Source organism: Mastigoproctus giganteus, chromosome 8 (genome assembly GCF_048544385.1).
Source record: "Mastigoproctus giganteus isolate SK-2022 chromosome 8, ASM4854438v1, whole genome shotgun sequence".
Taxonomy (NCBI): Eukaryota; Metazoa; Arthropoda; class Arachnida; order Uropygi; family Thelyphonidae; genus Mastigoproctus; species Mastigoproctus giganteus.
Genome location: NC_143582.1, coordinates 218,934,353 through 218,952,727, shown reverse-complemented (window position 1 = coordinate 218,952,727; position 18,375 = coordinate 218,934,353). Strand labels below are relative to the sequence as shown.

At 32.9% G+C, this 18,375-nt stretch overlaps 1 protein-coding gene across 2 annotated transcripts in view; it reads left to right on the top strand.

Moving 5' to 3' along the window:
- Nucleotides 1-17,441, top strand: part of LOC150082301 (arginine-hydroxylase NDUFAF5, mitochondrial) — a 37,487-nt gene extending 20,046 nt beyond the window's left edge. Inside the window, exons 8-12 of one of the 2 annotated variants that reach the window (XM_090380124.1) lie at nt 571-657; nt 2,079-2,139; nt 8,860-8,943; nt 14,563-14,645; nt 17,194-17,441. In XM_090380124.1, the coding sequence (XP_090236250.1) occupies nt 571-657; nt 2,079-2,139; nt 8,860-8,943; nt 14,563-14,645; nt 17,194-17,301 (423 nt within the window). In that variant the 3' untranslated portion in view covers nt 17,302-17,441. The remainder of the gene's footprint in view (nt 1-570; nt 658-2,078; nt 2,140-8,859; nt 8,944-14,562; nt 14,646-17,193) is intronic. The other variant, XM_090380125.1, reaches the window with a different exon arrangement.
- Nucleotides 17,442-18,375: the final 934 nt, after the last annotated feature.

Here is an 18,375-nt window from a genome sequence, read left to right as displayed (position 1 = left end):
AAATATCTTCAGTTTTATTCATGTTATTAATTTTTCATTCAAAGTGTTCTTCAACAGGTAATGCTCTACAAGTCATTCATTATTGTTTTTTTTTTTCATATGTGGTAATTAACTACTGGTTGTTACTTGGTGATTAACATCTGTTGATGCTGCTGTGTATATTATGAGAATTGAGCCTTTATGCTACCACAAAAAGTACACGGTCCAGCGTTAACTTTAGACTTGTAAACCAGTTGCAATAAAATGTTTGCAGTGAAGTTATAAACTCCTTTGGCCCAGCTGCACAACATATAAACAAAAATTTATTTATTTAATTTGGAAGATATGTTTAGGTGTGTTACAGCAGAATGGCAGATATGTATTGAAAGTTTTCTGGATTTCAGTTTTTAAAAGCTGGTAGGTATGAATATATATTCTGATTCCTCCATGCTCCTTTTGAAGTTTGCATATTTGAAATTTAATGATGAAATGCTGAAATTGTAAAAATTAAAACTATAGGTTAATTTGAAAATGCAATAATAGTACCTTATATATTTAATCTGTCATTGCAATCTGTTTTTTTCTCCATAGGGATTTGCACCACATATTTCTCCTTTTATTGATGTTAGAGATTTGGGTGGTCTTTTAACAAGAGCAGAATATAAATTGCTAACAATTGTAAGTAACTTAATTATTTAAAAATTTATGTGAAGCATATGTAGTATGTAGGAGGGTATATAGGTTTTGATTGTAATTACATTCCACCAGAGAAGGTTATTCTAAGAATATTATTTTTGAATTATGGATGAGTTAAAATGTATAATAAATAAGCATCTAAAAATACAGTATAATCAAGCTTAATGATTTTTAAAGCCAACTTTATTGAAATGGTTTTCAAACTATAGTTGTACGCTACAGTTTGAAAACCTTTCTCTAGTGATAGTGAGGGAAACCTTATCTTTTATTATCATTCACTCTGAAGATAGCTGGTGCCATTTCTTGTTGAAACTCATACTTTGTACTTTAATTTCATTCTAAAATTTTATTTTTATAATGCAGTTATAGCTCCTTAATGCAAGAAAGTGGCTACAGAGTGTTAAATATTTATGTATCCAGTTATGTTAGTCTGTATGATGTCATACAGACCTATATTATATAAACTAATAATTTCATTTGAACTTTGGAAATAGCAATACCGCTATAACAATGTAATTTAGGCTAGAGCCTTATGAAGGTTACGAAGGAAGTTAATTTACAAGTTAGTGCAATAGCATTATTTCTGTACGTAGCCAACTACTTAAGCAGTTACGAATTGGCATCATTTATTTTAAATATATCTCATATTGTGAAAACCTTCAGGCATCTCTGATATTGTGGAGTTATACTTTACATCTGGGTTGCCATCATTGAACACCAGGGTACCAGCACCCACCCATCGATGAGGAACCAATAAGTTCCAAAATGGTGCCATATGGGTGGTGGTATCTGCCAAGAATAAGTAACAATAGTTTTTTCCTATGGTGAAGCGTTACTTAAATTGCACTACTTTATGAGGTAGTGCAATTTCATGGTAACTCATTGTGAAGGTATTCACAATATGAGATATTTAAACGATGCCAGTTCGTAACTACTTAAGTAGTTGGCTATGTACAGAAATTATGCTATTGCACTAACTTGTACGCAATACTGCTGTAGTAATATAACTTTTTTAATAATATAGATTTTGCTGTATTAATTATTCAAAACTTTAAAACTTTTATTGGAGGAATCAATTTGAATATTAGACCTCAATAAAATTTTGTCTTGCAGAATTACTGCTGATGAAAAGGTTGTGTTTTCTGAAGTATTGTTTATTACTAAAAATGATTCTACTAACTAAAAAATTGATTTCATGTCTTGCTGAGTAACTGAGAGTCTTCACATATATTTTAACCATAAATGTGAAGAATTATTTTGTATGCTTCAAGAACCATACTTATTTTTTACAAGTACTGTTACAATAGATATTTAAAAGGTTAGTTAATGAAGTTGCAAGTTCAAAAAATGTTTCAGGCAGTTATTATTAAAACTATTTATTTATAGTATTTATTATTTCCTAGGATACTGAAGAAATTAAAGTTGGTTATCCAACAATGTTTGAACTGATGTGGGATTTAAAAGGTAAGGTGAAAGGAGAATGTCGATAGAAACTAACATTATGTTATACGTTTGATTTTTTACTCAATTGAGATTATCAAATTATTTATGCTTGCTGTTATACACTATGATATCAGTTGAATCTGTAGTGTAATTGATAAAAATTTTTGTTTGTGTGTTTTCATTACTTTGAGTATGCGTGATCAAATCCAGCCATAGGAGTTTTTTTTTTTTTTTTTAAAAGCTATTCCTCAATACTTTTGACAGAAAATTGAAGTGATATAAAAAAAAAAAAAACATGTCACAGGAAAGGGGATTTATTGATTAAACAAACAAACTGCATGATGTTAAACTGGAACTTTATTTTTGACTTTTATATTACTCATATCTTTAATTTGGTAATATAAAATATTTTTGAAAATTTGACATTATTGAAGAATATTTGAGAATGTGCATTCATAAATGTTAAGAGTTAGTAGTATAGTTATAAGTTTAGTAGTGGCACCTCCGTAGCCAGGTGGGCAGGAGCAGCAGTGTGTAGCACACGCTTCTTGATTAGACTGGGGTTTGAGCCCGTGACCACCAAATACGGAGGATGCGGAAAGGTCAGGGAATGACCACCGCATATCCATGGAGCAATATGGCCTTAGTTGCTAATGCTCCTAAAACTCAAATAACAAACAAACAAACAAATAAGTTTAGTATTATTAAAAAAAAATCATATGATAGCCAGTACTTTAAATCTTAACTGGTGGTACACTAGGTTAGGTCAACTTATACACATATATGTGAACGGTTTTTTTTTTTTATGCTATGAACATTGTCTTGTCAAAATTGCCTTTTACACCATCAGGTTAAGACCTGATATTTTTTTTTTCATCTTGAATCCAGCATTTATAAAAATTTTCAAAGCAATGGCTGTGTTCACACACCTCTTTCTGTTTCAAGAGAACATTATTTTAGTTTCTCATTCCTAAAAAGAGAATATTATAGTGCCGTTATTAGCAATTCACCATAATAATGAAATATTTGAGCAGACTCATGAACCTTGGCACATTATAGCCTTAGCAGCTTATGTGCCATTAAGCCTCCATAACAACAACAACTCATGAACCATTTGAGCAGGTGGCATGAAGAAATGAGAAATTATTTCTCTTTTATATGACAAAGGGTGTCTTGTTTTTGCATGTTAGTGAATATATGGGAGGAATAAATGCCAAAGTGATCTATTTCAGCAGTGGAACAGTCAAGATTTGAAATGGGGAAAGGGAGGTGGGGACTAAAATCTGAGAATTGAAGGATAGGGAATCATTATTTTCAGCTAGTTTTAGCTAACTTTATATAAAAAAAAAATCAGTTGAAAGACTATTAAAAATACAGTGATTGGACAAATAAACAAATTTAAACCAAAAAACTGACAAAATGACAGTCCAAAATTTTTGCTATGGGTACAAACTTCAATACTGTAATAAATAATAAATATCAGCTAATTCATAAAAACAATACATATGTAGCATTTCAGTATATTATTATTACATGAGAAAACATAAAATTAACCAGCAAAAGTTACCTATTTACAAGTAAAACCTTTGAACAGATAGTAGTTTCAATTTTGACAGGCTAGAATTAGGAACCAGAATGACAATGTAGCATGACCTTCAGCATAAAAGCTGTGCTAAAACTGACTCTTTAAATAATTTTATATTTATAATTTTGATTTTTCCATATGAGAACAGGATCACTGTTATGTTTTATAATAAGTTGAAGTGAGGACCAGGAAAAGTTTATGGATTTTAATCTTGTTTTCCAGTAGCACTAATGTTTTTGCTTAGTGTTCCTCATTTGTGTATGATGACCAACAAGGGATATTTGACCATGCGGAAGGAGAGAGCATAGTTTGGATATATAATTTTCCTTATGTAAGGAGTGCTTACATTGGGGCTGGCGCACTATGGCCATAGTTGCCGATGCGCCTAATAAATCTCAAAACAAACAAACAAACAAACTTACATTGGGAAGGTATTAACTGGGCGACTGACAACCAAGATTATGGTACGTCTGAGGCATTAAGAGGTAGAGTGAACTGATTCTGAAAACTTAAGATTTTTTCCTTTTCGGGCCAACTTGTAGTACACAGAATGCTTTACCTCCTAGCAGAACAAACTAGGCCCTCTCCTTCCTCATGGTCAAAAATTGCATGTCCCTGCTTAATGCCTCACTTGACTTTCACATGGTACAAACTCTGATTTGAGCAATTTATATTCAACCAAAAGAAGAGAGTTCAGGCTTGAGCTCACTGCTCCAGACCTAATTTCTGATTCATAGCTTGATGGGTATAGAAATAATTTCATAATGATTATTTGGAATTATGTGATGTGTTACATGTCTCTACAGCTATGATTTTGGATGGAGGCACTTCTTAAATATTTCAAGTGGACTTTTGATAGAAATGTTCTTATCAAAGTAGACCACTAAACTTTGAGTGGCTACCCAGCTGATTGATTTTTCAGTGATTTTAGAAAAGGGGGAACTCTCTCTCTCTCTCTCTCTCTCTCTCTCTCTCTCTCTCTCTCTCTCTCTCTCTCTCTCTCTCTCTCTCTCTCTCTCTCTCTCTGTATGTATTTACAAAGAAAAGGTCCTTTTATTCATAATAGAGATGTGAGCTGATTTTTCTGTTAATGCGGAGGCTGAAATTGGAGAAGTAAAGACTAGTTACCTCAACAAATTCATTAATCTTTTACATTATTTTCTTAGTGATCTCAATTTTGTGATCAGTTAGTTTTGATAATGGGGGAATTAGAATTGAGAACAAGAGTGAAGAGTTGGTGCTCCTTGTGGAATATCAGAACTCTTACTGTAGAGTAGGTTTGCTGATTATTGTTGATCAAGTCAAAGGTAGAGGCCAAATCTAGATAAATAATACCATTATGCTTGTTAACAAAAGATGCATGGGATATAACATGTATGTGATGCATGCTAGCCAATAATAGATAATAAGTATGTCATAGTAATAACTTCTTTTATTCGGTTATTATCTATGACAGCTCTAACTAACATTTTTATCTTTCATTGGCTAGCATGTTCTGTATGTGCATTTATACCCTATATAGCAAAATGAGTGGGATGTCATACACATGACACATATCAGTCAATAATAGATAATAAACATGTCATGGTAATAGGTTACTGTAGCCAGGATTGAGTAGTCTGCTCTCAAATTTACAGTTTTTGAAATTGAACAAATTTTGCCTTCACACTGAGTTGCCTTGTTATTTATTGCACTACTTTCAAACAAATGTGACACTACGAAAGGGTTAATTTACCATTTATTTCAGATATGAGACAGTGGTTAAATGATAGATTACCTGTTGGTGATGTTATGACCATTTAACATGTTATGACATCACCGACAAGTTAATCTGTTAGTTGCACTAACAGATTAACAGTTTCAAACAAATGTGTTTATAAGGCTACTTGTGCAGGCACAGTTTATTCTGCTGTGAGTCACTGTCCTCCTAAAAAATCATGTAAATGAATCATTCCACACCAAATGTATCTAAGTGATAATTGCACTTCTTATATGTGATGATGACGTCCCACTCATTTATCCACTAAAATGCCTATAGTTAACTTTTGTGAATGTTGTAGTGGAAAGAAAGGAAGTTTAAAAAGTTAGTTACCGTAGAGAGTGCCTTTTATCATAATGAATGTGCTGTAAATTCTGGAGGAATTTTCCTGTTAAGGATAGGAAAAAATGACTTCTGTATTAGTTTAAGCAGTGGGGATGATGTTGAAATTAGCCTGAAGTCTTTTTGGGATCATAGAATTCTCTTCCTTAGGGACATGGAAAGCATTGTATGAAAGTAAAGAATTTGAAAAAATTTTTTTTTTTAAACTTGTTTTCAGTTGTGGTGGTTTGATTGAATCTCAGCAGTGTTTAATTTTTTTACATTCAACCACCTTTTCCACAGCTAAAATTCAACATGCTTTTAAAGTAAAGCATTTTCCATAATTTATTTTTTGAAGATTGGAGAAATTTCCATTAATTGTTGAACAAACGAAGAAGAATGTGGGATCAAGTATGAAATGCCATTAAGCCTAACTCTTAGTGAGGTGGTGTGTTGTGTTTTGGTTTTAAAAATGGCAGCTATTGCAAAATAATGTTATAATTTTCTTTCTTTTTAATTGTGATGTAATATTTACTGAAGAAAACATTGAAACTTTTTTGGTATAATGCACAATGCAAAAACTTTGATGCTGGACTTTCCTGTAACATTAGGACCTTCCAATGTTTTAAACATAGCCAGTTTGCTGTATTGCTTGTAGTCTTTTTTGTGTGTGCTATGCAATATAGATTTGGATTTCATTGAAGAATTGAATTATCTAAGGTGATGAATATGATTTCTGTGAAGAATATCATCATACAGAAACAGAAGATTAAAAATGCATCTGTCTTATGTTAAACATTAAGCACAAAATAAAAAGTGCACCTGCTTACAAGTTGTAGATAGCAGATTATGACAGAATGTAGTTATGTGGCTACTGCATACATACAGCTGAATGTAGTTATGCAGCTGTGTGTGTGCACTGATAGAGGATGTGGTGATAAAGGTGTGCACAATGATAAATCTGCATCTTGAATATTTCAGTTGCATTTCATTGTACCTGACTACCATCTGACATAATTGTGCACACCTGTAAATTAGAATAATGTGCTTTATTGTATAACAATTGATGTGCATTTTATTAAATTGAAAGGTAGAGTGGAACTTACTAATAAATACTCTAGTTCCACACTCTGCTGAAGCACGTAGCCCATCCCACTGGGGTGTATCACATTGTAGTAACATGCAGTTTATTGAGCCATGTAAGGCAGTGGAATTGAATTTACCAAGTTTGTATCATAAAGAATATGCATTTTTTTTTTTTTTTTTTTTTTGGCTGATGCTGAATAAGCTTGCTTTCTTGCATCATATGCCTCTACTAATGCTAATGCTAATGCATGCCCATAAGGCACAACCTCTTCTTAATTTTTGGTTGTCAGCTTTGTCCCTGGGAGGTAAGAATATAGATGTGAATCATGATAGTCAAGCAACTGATTTTCTGATTCGAGCTTCTCTCCAGAGGTAAAGTGGAAATATAAATATATTAAAAACGATCATCTGTGGATATTCTCCATCTATATACTTTTGTTCATTATGATTTTTTTTTATTCCTACTGAGGAAACCAAAAAATAATTTGACAGGGTAAATGTTTGTGATGTACTTCACGTGGCTGTCCTTTTGAATTGTGTGGCTAATTTATAACTATGTTTTGTCATTTTCCATTATATTAGTCTTTTCAAAGTTAAACTAGTGCATTAAATGTTATATTGCAGAACTATGTAATCACTGTTTTTTTTTGTATCATTCCAACCTCTGTTATAGTGTTTACTGATAGAACTTGTTTTGTGATTTTTCCCCCACTTGGAGAGTATTTATTATTCAGTTACTCATGCTCTATAATATTCCAGTTGAATTTTTTTTTTCTACTACTTGTAGAGAAATCCCAGGGGCTCACATCTGGTGAGTATGGGCTTGGCACACCCAGGGTCCTGAGCTGGATATCATCATTCTTCTTTTTCTTGGTGATTCCCTTCTACTTCTGACTCTCTCTCAGGGTAACTTTAAATCTTTTTTTGGCTGGTGCAGCATAAGCCTCAGGCTTCCTTGCACCATATGGCTAATAATAATAATATAATATAATACTTCTGAAACTCTTAAACTGATACTGGGGTATTACAGTCGTGACAGCTGGACTTACTATACAGTTACTGTGACTAGTCGTAACTATTAATAAATATAGAGGCGCCTCCGTAGCCAGGTGGGAAGGAGCAGCAGTGCGTAGCACACGCTTCTTGATTAGACCGGGGTTCGAGCCCGTCACTACCAAATACGGAGGATGCGGAAAGGTCAGGGAATGACCACCGCATATCCCGGAGCAATATGGCCTTAGTTGCTAATGCTCCTAAAAACCAAACAACAACAACAACAATAAATATAGTCTATCATTGTAAACCAATGGACATCAGTATGGCAGCAACAGACCCATAACAAACTTTTCAAAATAAAGCAAAAGCCACAATACTGGAAATATAGTTGAAATCCGATTAAACAGACGAGAAGAGGTTGTCCTTGCAAGGACACGCATTGGGCATTCCTATCTCACCCACCTCCATTTGTTGACAGGTGATGAACCTCCTCACTGTCGTCATTGTTCCGCCCTACTTACAGTGAAACACATTCTCCTCGAGTGTCCTTACAATGATGCTGCCCGATTAACAAATTTTAAATTGGTTTTAACCCAACACAATTCATTAGAGATGAACCATATTCTCAGTGATGATGCAAATTTATCCGATTTATTTAATTTTTTTAAAACAAATTCATTTATATGAACTTATCTGACGTATGACTGGAAAAAAAAAAAAAAAATCATTTGCACAATTACTGTGACAGGCACAATTTGGCCTTAGTTGCCCTTGTGCCAATAAACTTCCATTTCAACCAACCAACCAACCTATCATTGTAAACATTTTCTGTTCTTGAGATTTTTATGTTGAAAAGAATCTTAATTTCCTTCCTGTATATGAATTTATTAAGAAGGAGGCATTGTTTGGCAGGAGTTTTAAAGACTTGTTTTTTGGCTGACTTGTTATTTTGAATATTGCTACAGAATTACTAAAGAACATTAACTACTTTCAGGGATGGCAGAAAACAATGCATTATGGTCTAGAAAAGTTCACTTGCATCGTGACACACTGCTAGCTGCTGCATCAATCTATAGAGGTCAGTATTGAACTGAATATCATTGTTAGGAACACTGCTTAAATTTTTTCATCTTTGAGTATATTAGCTGTTTAAGATTTCTGATTTTATAGTAACAGTTTAACAAGAAGTTTAATGGCAGTTTATCAGGAGTTTCACAAGTAAACTCCAAGCTGCACCATTTCAGCTCATAACAGTTTTTTTTTTCTTACGTAAATTTTTAAATGTACATCTTGTTCCCATAACTAGGTAGGTAGAACTCTGGTGGTGCTGTGGTTTCCCATTCAAAAATGATGGCCAGTCAAATTTGAGTTGGTCAAATATGACTTTTACCTTTCAGTAAAAGTCTGAACTTTCATTAGTCTCACACATAAAGGATTGTTACTGAGAAATATTTTGACAAATTTCTTGAGATTATACCAGATCTGTTTCATTGGTTTAAAACAGCTGTTACTCAAAAACATAGTTGCTCAGTGCTGACTGAAAGGATCTTTAATGAAAAGAATAATCTTTCATTTGAAATTTCCACCTCTAAAGTGGAGTTATCACACGGGGGAAAAATGAATGTCCCTAAGGCACAGTGTAATTTTAAATCTCCCACTGGGCAAAATCAGTTTCATGTTCTAATTGATATATGGCCTGGGTAGTGAGCCTTGTTCCTCAACTTTTTATGTTTCCTTGGCAAATATGTGAATTTAATAATAATAATAATATATATTGAATAACACACTTTAAACTTATATGTTATTTGAATATAGTTTATTGAAAAATGACTTAAAACATATATGTATGGGAAATACAGTAAAATTCCATTACAACAAACTTCTCAGGCAAATATGAATAATTTCACTGTACTGAAATTTTGCATTCATGAATATCAGTTTAAAATAATTTTAAAATCACTATTATTTAATCAAATTAGTTCTGTTACACTTTTCTAATATACAGAAATAGCAATTTTTGAAGACTTCTATTTTTATTTCCAATATATACTGTTTATATTTCTTTATTCCTTAGCTGTATTTACAATATTGGTTGTACTTCAGACATTCTTCTATGCAGTAAGTTTGGAAATTGACTGATGAAACCAAATTGGTGTAATACAAGATTTGATCAAAACATTAGTTGCAAAAAATTAATTTCATTTAATAAAAAATTATTGTTAATATTCTTCAATGTAATCACCTGCTTTTAGGCTGTTCATCATGTTTGATTGGATTTCTTGAATCGATTCAAATTATTTTCCTTTCATGTCCTGTTTTAATTTTGGGAATAGCCAAAAGTTATGTGGTGGGTGCAACACAATTTGAATGTTATTTTGCATGTTCAAATTTTGTCATTTTCAGTACATGCAAAAAATGAGAAAAGAGTTCACTGAAAAAAGCATTCTGCTGGAAATAGCTTATAAAAAAAAGTTAAAACTCAGTGTTGCTTATCCTAAAAATATGTCATTGTAAGTCCCATTTCACAGTCATTTTGTGGCTGCTATGCATTCAAGAATTATAATAGCATTCGCTGAAAATATTTGATCAAACCTTGCATAACGTTTGAATAGTATGTTGCATAGGTAATCTTCAATTTGAATAGTTGAACTGAAAGCAGTTTACCTCTGTAGAGTTTTTAGAATCAGTTGTTAAAACGTGTTTTGTGGATGTTTATCCTTTAGTTCATTAGCGATTGTAATGTTGCTGTTATACCATCTCAAAAAACACCAAAAAGACAAACTGAATTTGTTATTGGACTAATGAAGCATATCAGGAGGCTATGAAAACGTTGATTTGCTTAAATTTCAATATTAATCCATAAGAAGTGTACAGTATTAATCCGTAAGAAGTGTTGATAATGTACAGTTACATGTGACTTAAATTGCATTTGTTATTGCTAGACTTTTGTTAGGCAAATGTGTAACTGCTATTTTTAAAGCACATGTTGGCTCTGATTGAGGTGAGCTCATCAAGCAATGTAGCATGATGTAACAGATACCGAGTGTGAGACATGAAGTTGCAAGAGTGTGTTGGCAGGTAAAAATAGTTGAAATAAATACAGAGTAAAAAGTTCAGAAATTTAATGGCATTATAAAAATGCATATGCTTGGATTAGTGTGTGATTGTTTATAGATTTTGTCTTGTGAGTTGAATATGTTAAAGGAACAATGTCCAAATATGTTCAGAAGCTTATATGGTTTGTTAGCATTAACATTAATTTCTATTTGCAGCATCAGCCAAAAAAAAAATAAAATAAATAAAAAAAAAAAACCTCCCATCTCACTCCTCCATTCGTTCTAAATGTCTGTCCAGCTCAGCCTTAAATTTATTTAGGCTATCAACTTCCACAACAAAAGATGGAAGTCTGTTCCACCAATCAACACCCGCTGGCTAAAGGCAAATTTCCACACATCTATTCTACAACTGTCTTTTCTCAGTTTGAATTTATGCCCCCTCAGGTTCTTAATCTGAGCAAGAGGAAGAATCCCATCAGCATTCAGCTTTCTCAACCCATTCAAGGCTTTATACACCTCAAACAGACCACCTCGCAGGTGCTTGCTCTCCAGGTGCCACAATTTGCAGAACTTAAGCCTTTCTTGGTAAGAGCACCCCTTTGTTCCCCTCACCACTCTTGTTGCCCTCTTTTGTACTCATTCTAGCAACTCTACATCCTTCCTAAAATGAGGCCTCCAGACCTGTACAGTATTCTAGGTGTGGCCTGATCATTGCCTTGTACAACAGGATAATCACCTCCCTGTCCCTGCTAGCAAAATTCCTATATATATATCATTGACAAGACTCCATGACCTGCCCTGGCAGCCAGTCTGCACTGCTCAGCAAACTTCATATTTGACTGCATAATTACCTCCCCCCCAGGTCTTTTCCACTTCCCTGAGTACCACACAGTTGGTACATTTCTCTTGTTTACTATTGTAGTTGTTTTTAATGGCAGAGAGAGCTTGTGCTGGAGCATTGCAGTTCATATTCTTCAGTTGTTATAAATTTGATAATTCAAAATGAAATATAATTAAAGACTTAAAGGGAACATTTATGCTCAATCCAAAGCATGTTTGAGTTAAAGGTATGTTATTAAGAATTAGGTTAATGCAAGAAAGACATAGAAAGTTATATGAGAAAAACTGTCTCAAAAGCTTACATATAACTCCCCTGTTCTTATCAGCTGTTACTGACATGTAATGAAATTCATTGGATGAAAATATTATTACTCCTAAATTTCAAAGGTGTCCAGTAGTTTTTTCTTCTTTGCACTGACAAACAAGAGAACATAAGAATTATTAGAAGTTTATTTCTAAAGCTAACAATACAATATGTTTGGAGATTATGGGATATCTTTATAATTGGGTGTGATCTTGTTAAGAAAGTTAAAATCATTTAGAAGAGAGAGAAAAGGCACATAGTAACACTTCATACATCTCAAAACATTTTCTGCTTTCAAATAAGGATGTCATCTTTATTGTTTTCAAGGACATTCTGGAGGGTGATTAGCTGTTAGCAGATTCAATCTTTGTTGTTTGTTGATGCACAGAATTCACACATGATTATTATTTATGCAGTGCATTAGCATATAAGGTCATATTGTGTGCATTATGTACATGTGTATTTTTGGGCTGGTTTACATGTGTAAGCTGAAAAGCCTGGAGTTACTCATGGAGAAGATCCTATTCTGTCTAACTGACATCTGCTAACTGCAATCCTGATTGAAGAGACCTTTAAGAATTCCACCAGTCTCCAATGAGATTTGAACCCTGAAGACCTTTTCAAATGTGACAAAACTGCTATACTGTTATGGAGAACAAGTCACTTGGCACTTCATTGTGTGTATTATGTTTGCAGATTTATTTGCATGTTGTTTATGTTTTATGGCTGAACAGTCTGAAATAATTCACAATGCAAATCCTACTCCATCTGAAATCAGTTTACCTACAACCTTGATTGAGGTGACATTTAAGAAGTGTCAATGTTCAAACATAGAGCTTTCCGAACAAGGAACAAGTGGCAAATCCACTATATTGTCAGAAATTTGAAGGAACACAAGAGTGCTTGGGGTTTTACTCCCATAGTTGTAATGTAACTTTTTTTAATTCAGGTTTTGTGTCATTATTTTTCCACTATAAAGTGTTTTTTGAGCACACAGTTGGCAATTATTTTATTGTATAGTTAAAGTGAGTAGAACTCATGAAGAGCAGAATGCAAGGACTTGAAGACAGCATCTGACAAGAAAATGACAGATTTTTTTTTTAATTATTGTGCACTTTGAGTAGTTTTCATAAGGAAATGTTTTTGATACTTTTTTCAGCTTATAAACATCTTATGATGTTTTTAAATTTTTTTTTTTTCTGAACACTCCTTTCACAACCACTAAACATTATTAGTATGCACTTGTCTTAGAGTTAATATTCTTGTATATATGTACTCACATAAAAATCATTGTTCATCAAAAATGTCAGTGGCCACTGTTTGATCTGACACAGAATTGTTTGTCTTAAAATTTTCCATGTGTAGTTTTATGTATTATAAAAATGCATTACTGTAGTCATGTCTTGGATGGTGTTTGTATAATTTTGCATCCTAATTCACTATGAGTATAAACTGCCCATTACAGAAACATATTCTGCATTACTGTATTTTTTCTCATTTACCCTTATGATATATTACTGTTTATTAATATATACAAGGATGGAAAAAAATAATGGAAACACTTGATATGAAAGTAATAGGTTTTGTAATGGCTGTATGAACATGCAGTGATGATTTTTTTTTGTTTTGAAGAAACTATGATAAAAGCTGATGTTTATTTAGAGGTGATATAAACTGTCAAACATGGAGTGAGGTTCAACAATGATTTGGGCTGCAGTATCTTGGTGTTCTTTAGGTCCTGTTATCACCCTGGACAGGTAAATTACTGTCACTGATTATCTTGATATTCTGAGTGACCAGGTTTATCTTATAGTGCAAACATTGTTTCCCACAAATGATGCCATGCTTCAATACACATCCAGCCTGATGTGTCCAATCTTGGTTTGAGGAGCATGAAACTCAGATTAAGCATTTCCCGTGGCCTGCACAATCACCAGACCTTACACATTATTGAGCCACTGTGGGCATATTTGGAGAGGAGAGTGTGAAGCTGATTTCCTCCACCTTCATCATTCAAGGAGCTTGAAATGTTTCTCCATGAAGAATGGTCCAATATTCTTCTTAAGCAGTTCAAGATTTGAATCTATTCCACATAGATATATGCTATTTTAAAAACAAAGAACACCTGAAAACCATATTAGTGCATACTTGTAACTCTTACCAGAGGTGTTTCCATTATTTTGCCTGCCCTTGTATCATTCCCCTCACTTTTCATTGTAAATATTTAAGTTTTTATATCATTTATTCCATAATGATAGTTTAATATCCTGTGTTGTAACCTCTAATAATTTTTTTTTTTGCATTTTTTTCACTTTTGCAGTTTATAATTTTTTTTCTCTTGATTTGTCCATTGTATAACTGATATTGCTATATAATGTCTCAGTAATTACATGCCTTTATTGAATAAATAATTATTTGCACAATTTTCTCTCTTCTCCCTCCTTTCCCTTATTATTATTACTGAATTTTTGCCAAATGATTTTTCTTAATGTTATAGAAATGTATGGAAATGAAGATGGCAGCATACCTGCAACCTTTCAGATTTTTTATTTAATTGGTTGGAAACCACATTTGTCACAGGTAAATCTTGTACTTCGAAAATGACAATTTGAATTAATTCCTATTTGCTTGTTTATAATATACTCAATTTTCTTTTAGTCAGTTTTCACATTTCTTACCATTTGCTATTACCTAGACTAAAATGGGATCTGTAATATTTACTCACTTCACTAAAGGAGAGCTTAAGAAGTTTTGATTTCTGTAATGTATTAACACTGATTTTCCAAAGGAGGAGAAATAAATAAAGCAGTTTAATTGAATTAAATCACTCTTAAACCATGTGAAAGTATTAGTGCTGAAACTCCAGCATATTAAATATTTAAGTAGCTAATAATTTAAGTAGCTGATACTATAAAAAAAACTAAATAATGAATGAAGAAATTAATTAAACAATGAAAACCTATTTTCACCATGGGAAGAAACCCTTACCTCTTTTAAAAGGGTGGTGATGCTGCTGTCATCTATGTTATACAAAAAGACCAAAGAAATTCATCCCCAAAGACAAAATCAGACTCCCAAATAAGAAAGTGAAATCATAAAATAATAAGAAAAAATTAAAAGAATAGGGGTAGCACAGGCATAATTTCTTTAGAGGAGCATGCATATATGCCAACACCCAAAAGGTCATATTTCCATATTGAACTGTCAAAAAGTAGCCAAGCATTCACTGGTGCCCCTATACGAACTGGTAAACCAAACCTAACTAAGTAACTAACCTATAGAAAACGCAAACCCAAATGCCGAAATGTAATGTGATATGAAAATGTCAATTTTGATTTGACCTATAGTGAATCAACAAAGCCAAAACTAATACAAATATGCAAGATAAAATTATCAAATCATGCATTATTGGAGAAAATGATCAAACTTAAATAAATAAAATAAATGAAAAAAATATGGTTTGAGAGTGATTAATTCAATTAAACTGTTTGCCTAATTGAATTAATCACTTGTTTAATTGGGTTAAATAAAGAAATTAATTAAACAATGGAAACCTGTTTTTCTTCTCCAAATAAAACTTATCTGGAGGAGAAATTTTATTTGAAAGCTGTGAATTACTGTATGGTTTTAGCTGTGTGTTCTTTTTGCTGATATATGTTCAACAGAGTCTAGGTGAGTATATAAAAATGAATACAGTACTCTTTACCATTGTGTTATGGGTAGGACTTTGCTTAAATGAAGAAAATTGCTTTTAAACCCTTATATGAAATATGTTATTAGTCTGATCCGCACTTGCTTGACAATCTCCTCCAAAAGCTTCATTTACTCCCTGACTACAAATTATGAACATGCCTTGTTAGCTATATGTACAGAGAAACATAGACAAGAAACCCACTAAAGTTCTAGGATTTCATAAAACTTTTCATTTTAGTCCTTGAAAGCTATATAATGGGGAAAAAAAAAAAAAAAAAACCCTTGGAGAAGGAAAAGAATCACTTTAATATATACTGACAAAACTGATAACAGTAAAAATCATATGTATGATAAAAATAATTGTGTGCAGTTAAAACTTTAAATAAATAGACTAAAAGTGTGCACAAACAAATATCTACTGGTGTCTCTTGAAGGCCCATGTACCACCTTTTTCATTCACATTATTTCTGATAGAACTGCCTTCTTTATATATTAAGGTTATTGCACATACAATGAAACCTATATGATCCTTGGAAAATCTCAAAGGGTATGAACAGGAAGCATCCACCTGACAATATGTTTTGCCATAAAACTGGTGATGTGGCTATTCCTTCATTATGTATCAGCACAAATCTCTTCAACAATGTTTTCTTAGATGGGAATGGGTTGGATTCTGATGATCCCCCCAATACTGTCACAGAAATTCTTCCATGATAGGTTTGCTCACTTGGAGCCTAAAATGCTGATGTAATTGGGAGGCTCTTGTCAGCCAGTGGCAGGACAGGTGGATAACCAGCCCAAAAGGTGAAATTACTAGAAAATTTTTTCCCAATGTCTGTCATGAATAAAACGACCACTTCATGGCTGAACCCAAACCTTCAGAAAACTTTTCTCCTCACAGGTCATGGGGTCTTTAACAGTAAATTGCAAGATCTAAGAAGATGTGTCCTGTTCTCATGGGGACAAGGAAACTTGGCACCGTGTCATGAATATTTGTCCAATCTATATTGACCTTAGACTGAACCTACTGCAAGTGCTGGGTATCACAAAATTTCAACCTAAAAATCAGCTTATCACATTCAAAGAAGCCTTTCAAGTCTTGATCTTTGTATCAGTTTTTGAGTCTCTATCAGTTTGACATCTTAGCCAGTGCGACCCCCCCCACTATGCGTGAATAGTGTGGGGGGGTGACACTGGTTGTGTGAATACACACACAACCTTTTTTCATGATGTAATTCATAATAATTGTTAACCATTAACTGATTGATAAAGAGCAGAGTTGGTTTTATTGTTAATTAATAAAGGAATTTGGATGCAGTGAAGTGGTTATTTTTGTGGTTTTATTTGTATTTACTACCTCTTTGATATATATATATAAGAACATTTATGCATTTTTTTTTTATTTTGGCACTTAATCTGCAATTTTTTTTTGTAGGCCAAACCACTGGAACGAGGCTCAGGTACATATTCAATTAAAGATCTTGGTCAGCTAGATCAGTATATGAAGGAAATAAAAAAAAAGGACTCTAAAGAAGATAAATAGCATGTAATATTCATTTAATTATTTAGTGTGTAAAACGTTCCTAAAATATACAAAATGCTATTTGTATGATATACTTCGGTGGATAAAACTGAAAGACTGTAAGTAACGAGGCTTTATTTTTTATCTGAAACTGAGAGAGAAAAGTAAGCAGGCAAAAAAAACCCCCAAAAAACCTCAACCTAATTTATGTAAATAATTTATGGAGTTGTTTGATATGTTTCTAGCCTAGCACTGAAGGATTTATTATCTGATGTTGACTTTGCACTATATTTTGTAGTCCCCTTGCCTTGTAACTCAGTGCACTTTTTCCAGGGATGTTCCAGATTCATGATCTGAGTTTTGTAGTTATCTTGTAAAGGGTCAAACAACAGTTTGTTTCATCCTTTACATGATAATATACCATTATTATCCCTTTTAAATCCTGAAAGACAGATGCTATGACTTTGACAGCTAATGGGACTTGACTGTCTTCTTTGGAAGTGCTTCAAAGGAAGCATCAGCATGCTTCCATTGTTTTTATTGTAATTTTTACTCTGGTTTATAATGATCAAGCCATATTTCATCCATAACATATTTGGCCAGAAAATTTTTCTGGATTTGCTTGATAACAAGTAAAAAGTTGCTCTGAAGTTTTGAATTGAAAATGTTTCTGATTATGTGTCAAAAGGAGGAGGAACCAATAATGTAGAAGCCTTTGTTATACTTAATTCATTTGACAGAATATTTTCACCCATCACGAACTTTTTTTTCTGGAATGGTTGCTGTTGATGGGTGTTTCTTGGACTGCTCATCTTCAATACTGGTTCTGCCATGTATGATGAGACAGATTTTCCTAATGTATTTATCATGTTTTTGTGAATATCCTTGCTTGATAACCCCTTTTTGTAAAGATATTTTACTATGGGTCAATGTTCAATTTTTTTCCATTTATGGAGGCTTGCACTTCAGTGACTTAAAAAAAAAGTTTTGTAAGTTATGAACTATAATTCTGAATGCGTTCATATAAAGGCTAAAGTTATTGAAAAAAAAATATACATACATCAAAAATAAAATTGCATCTCCTTCCTGTGAGAA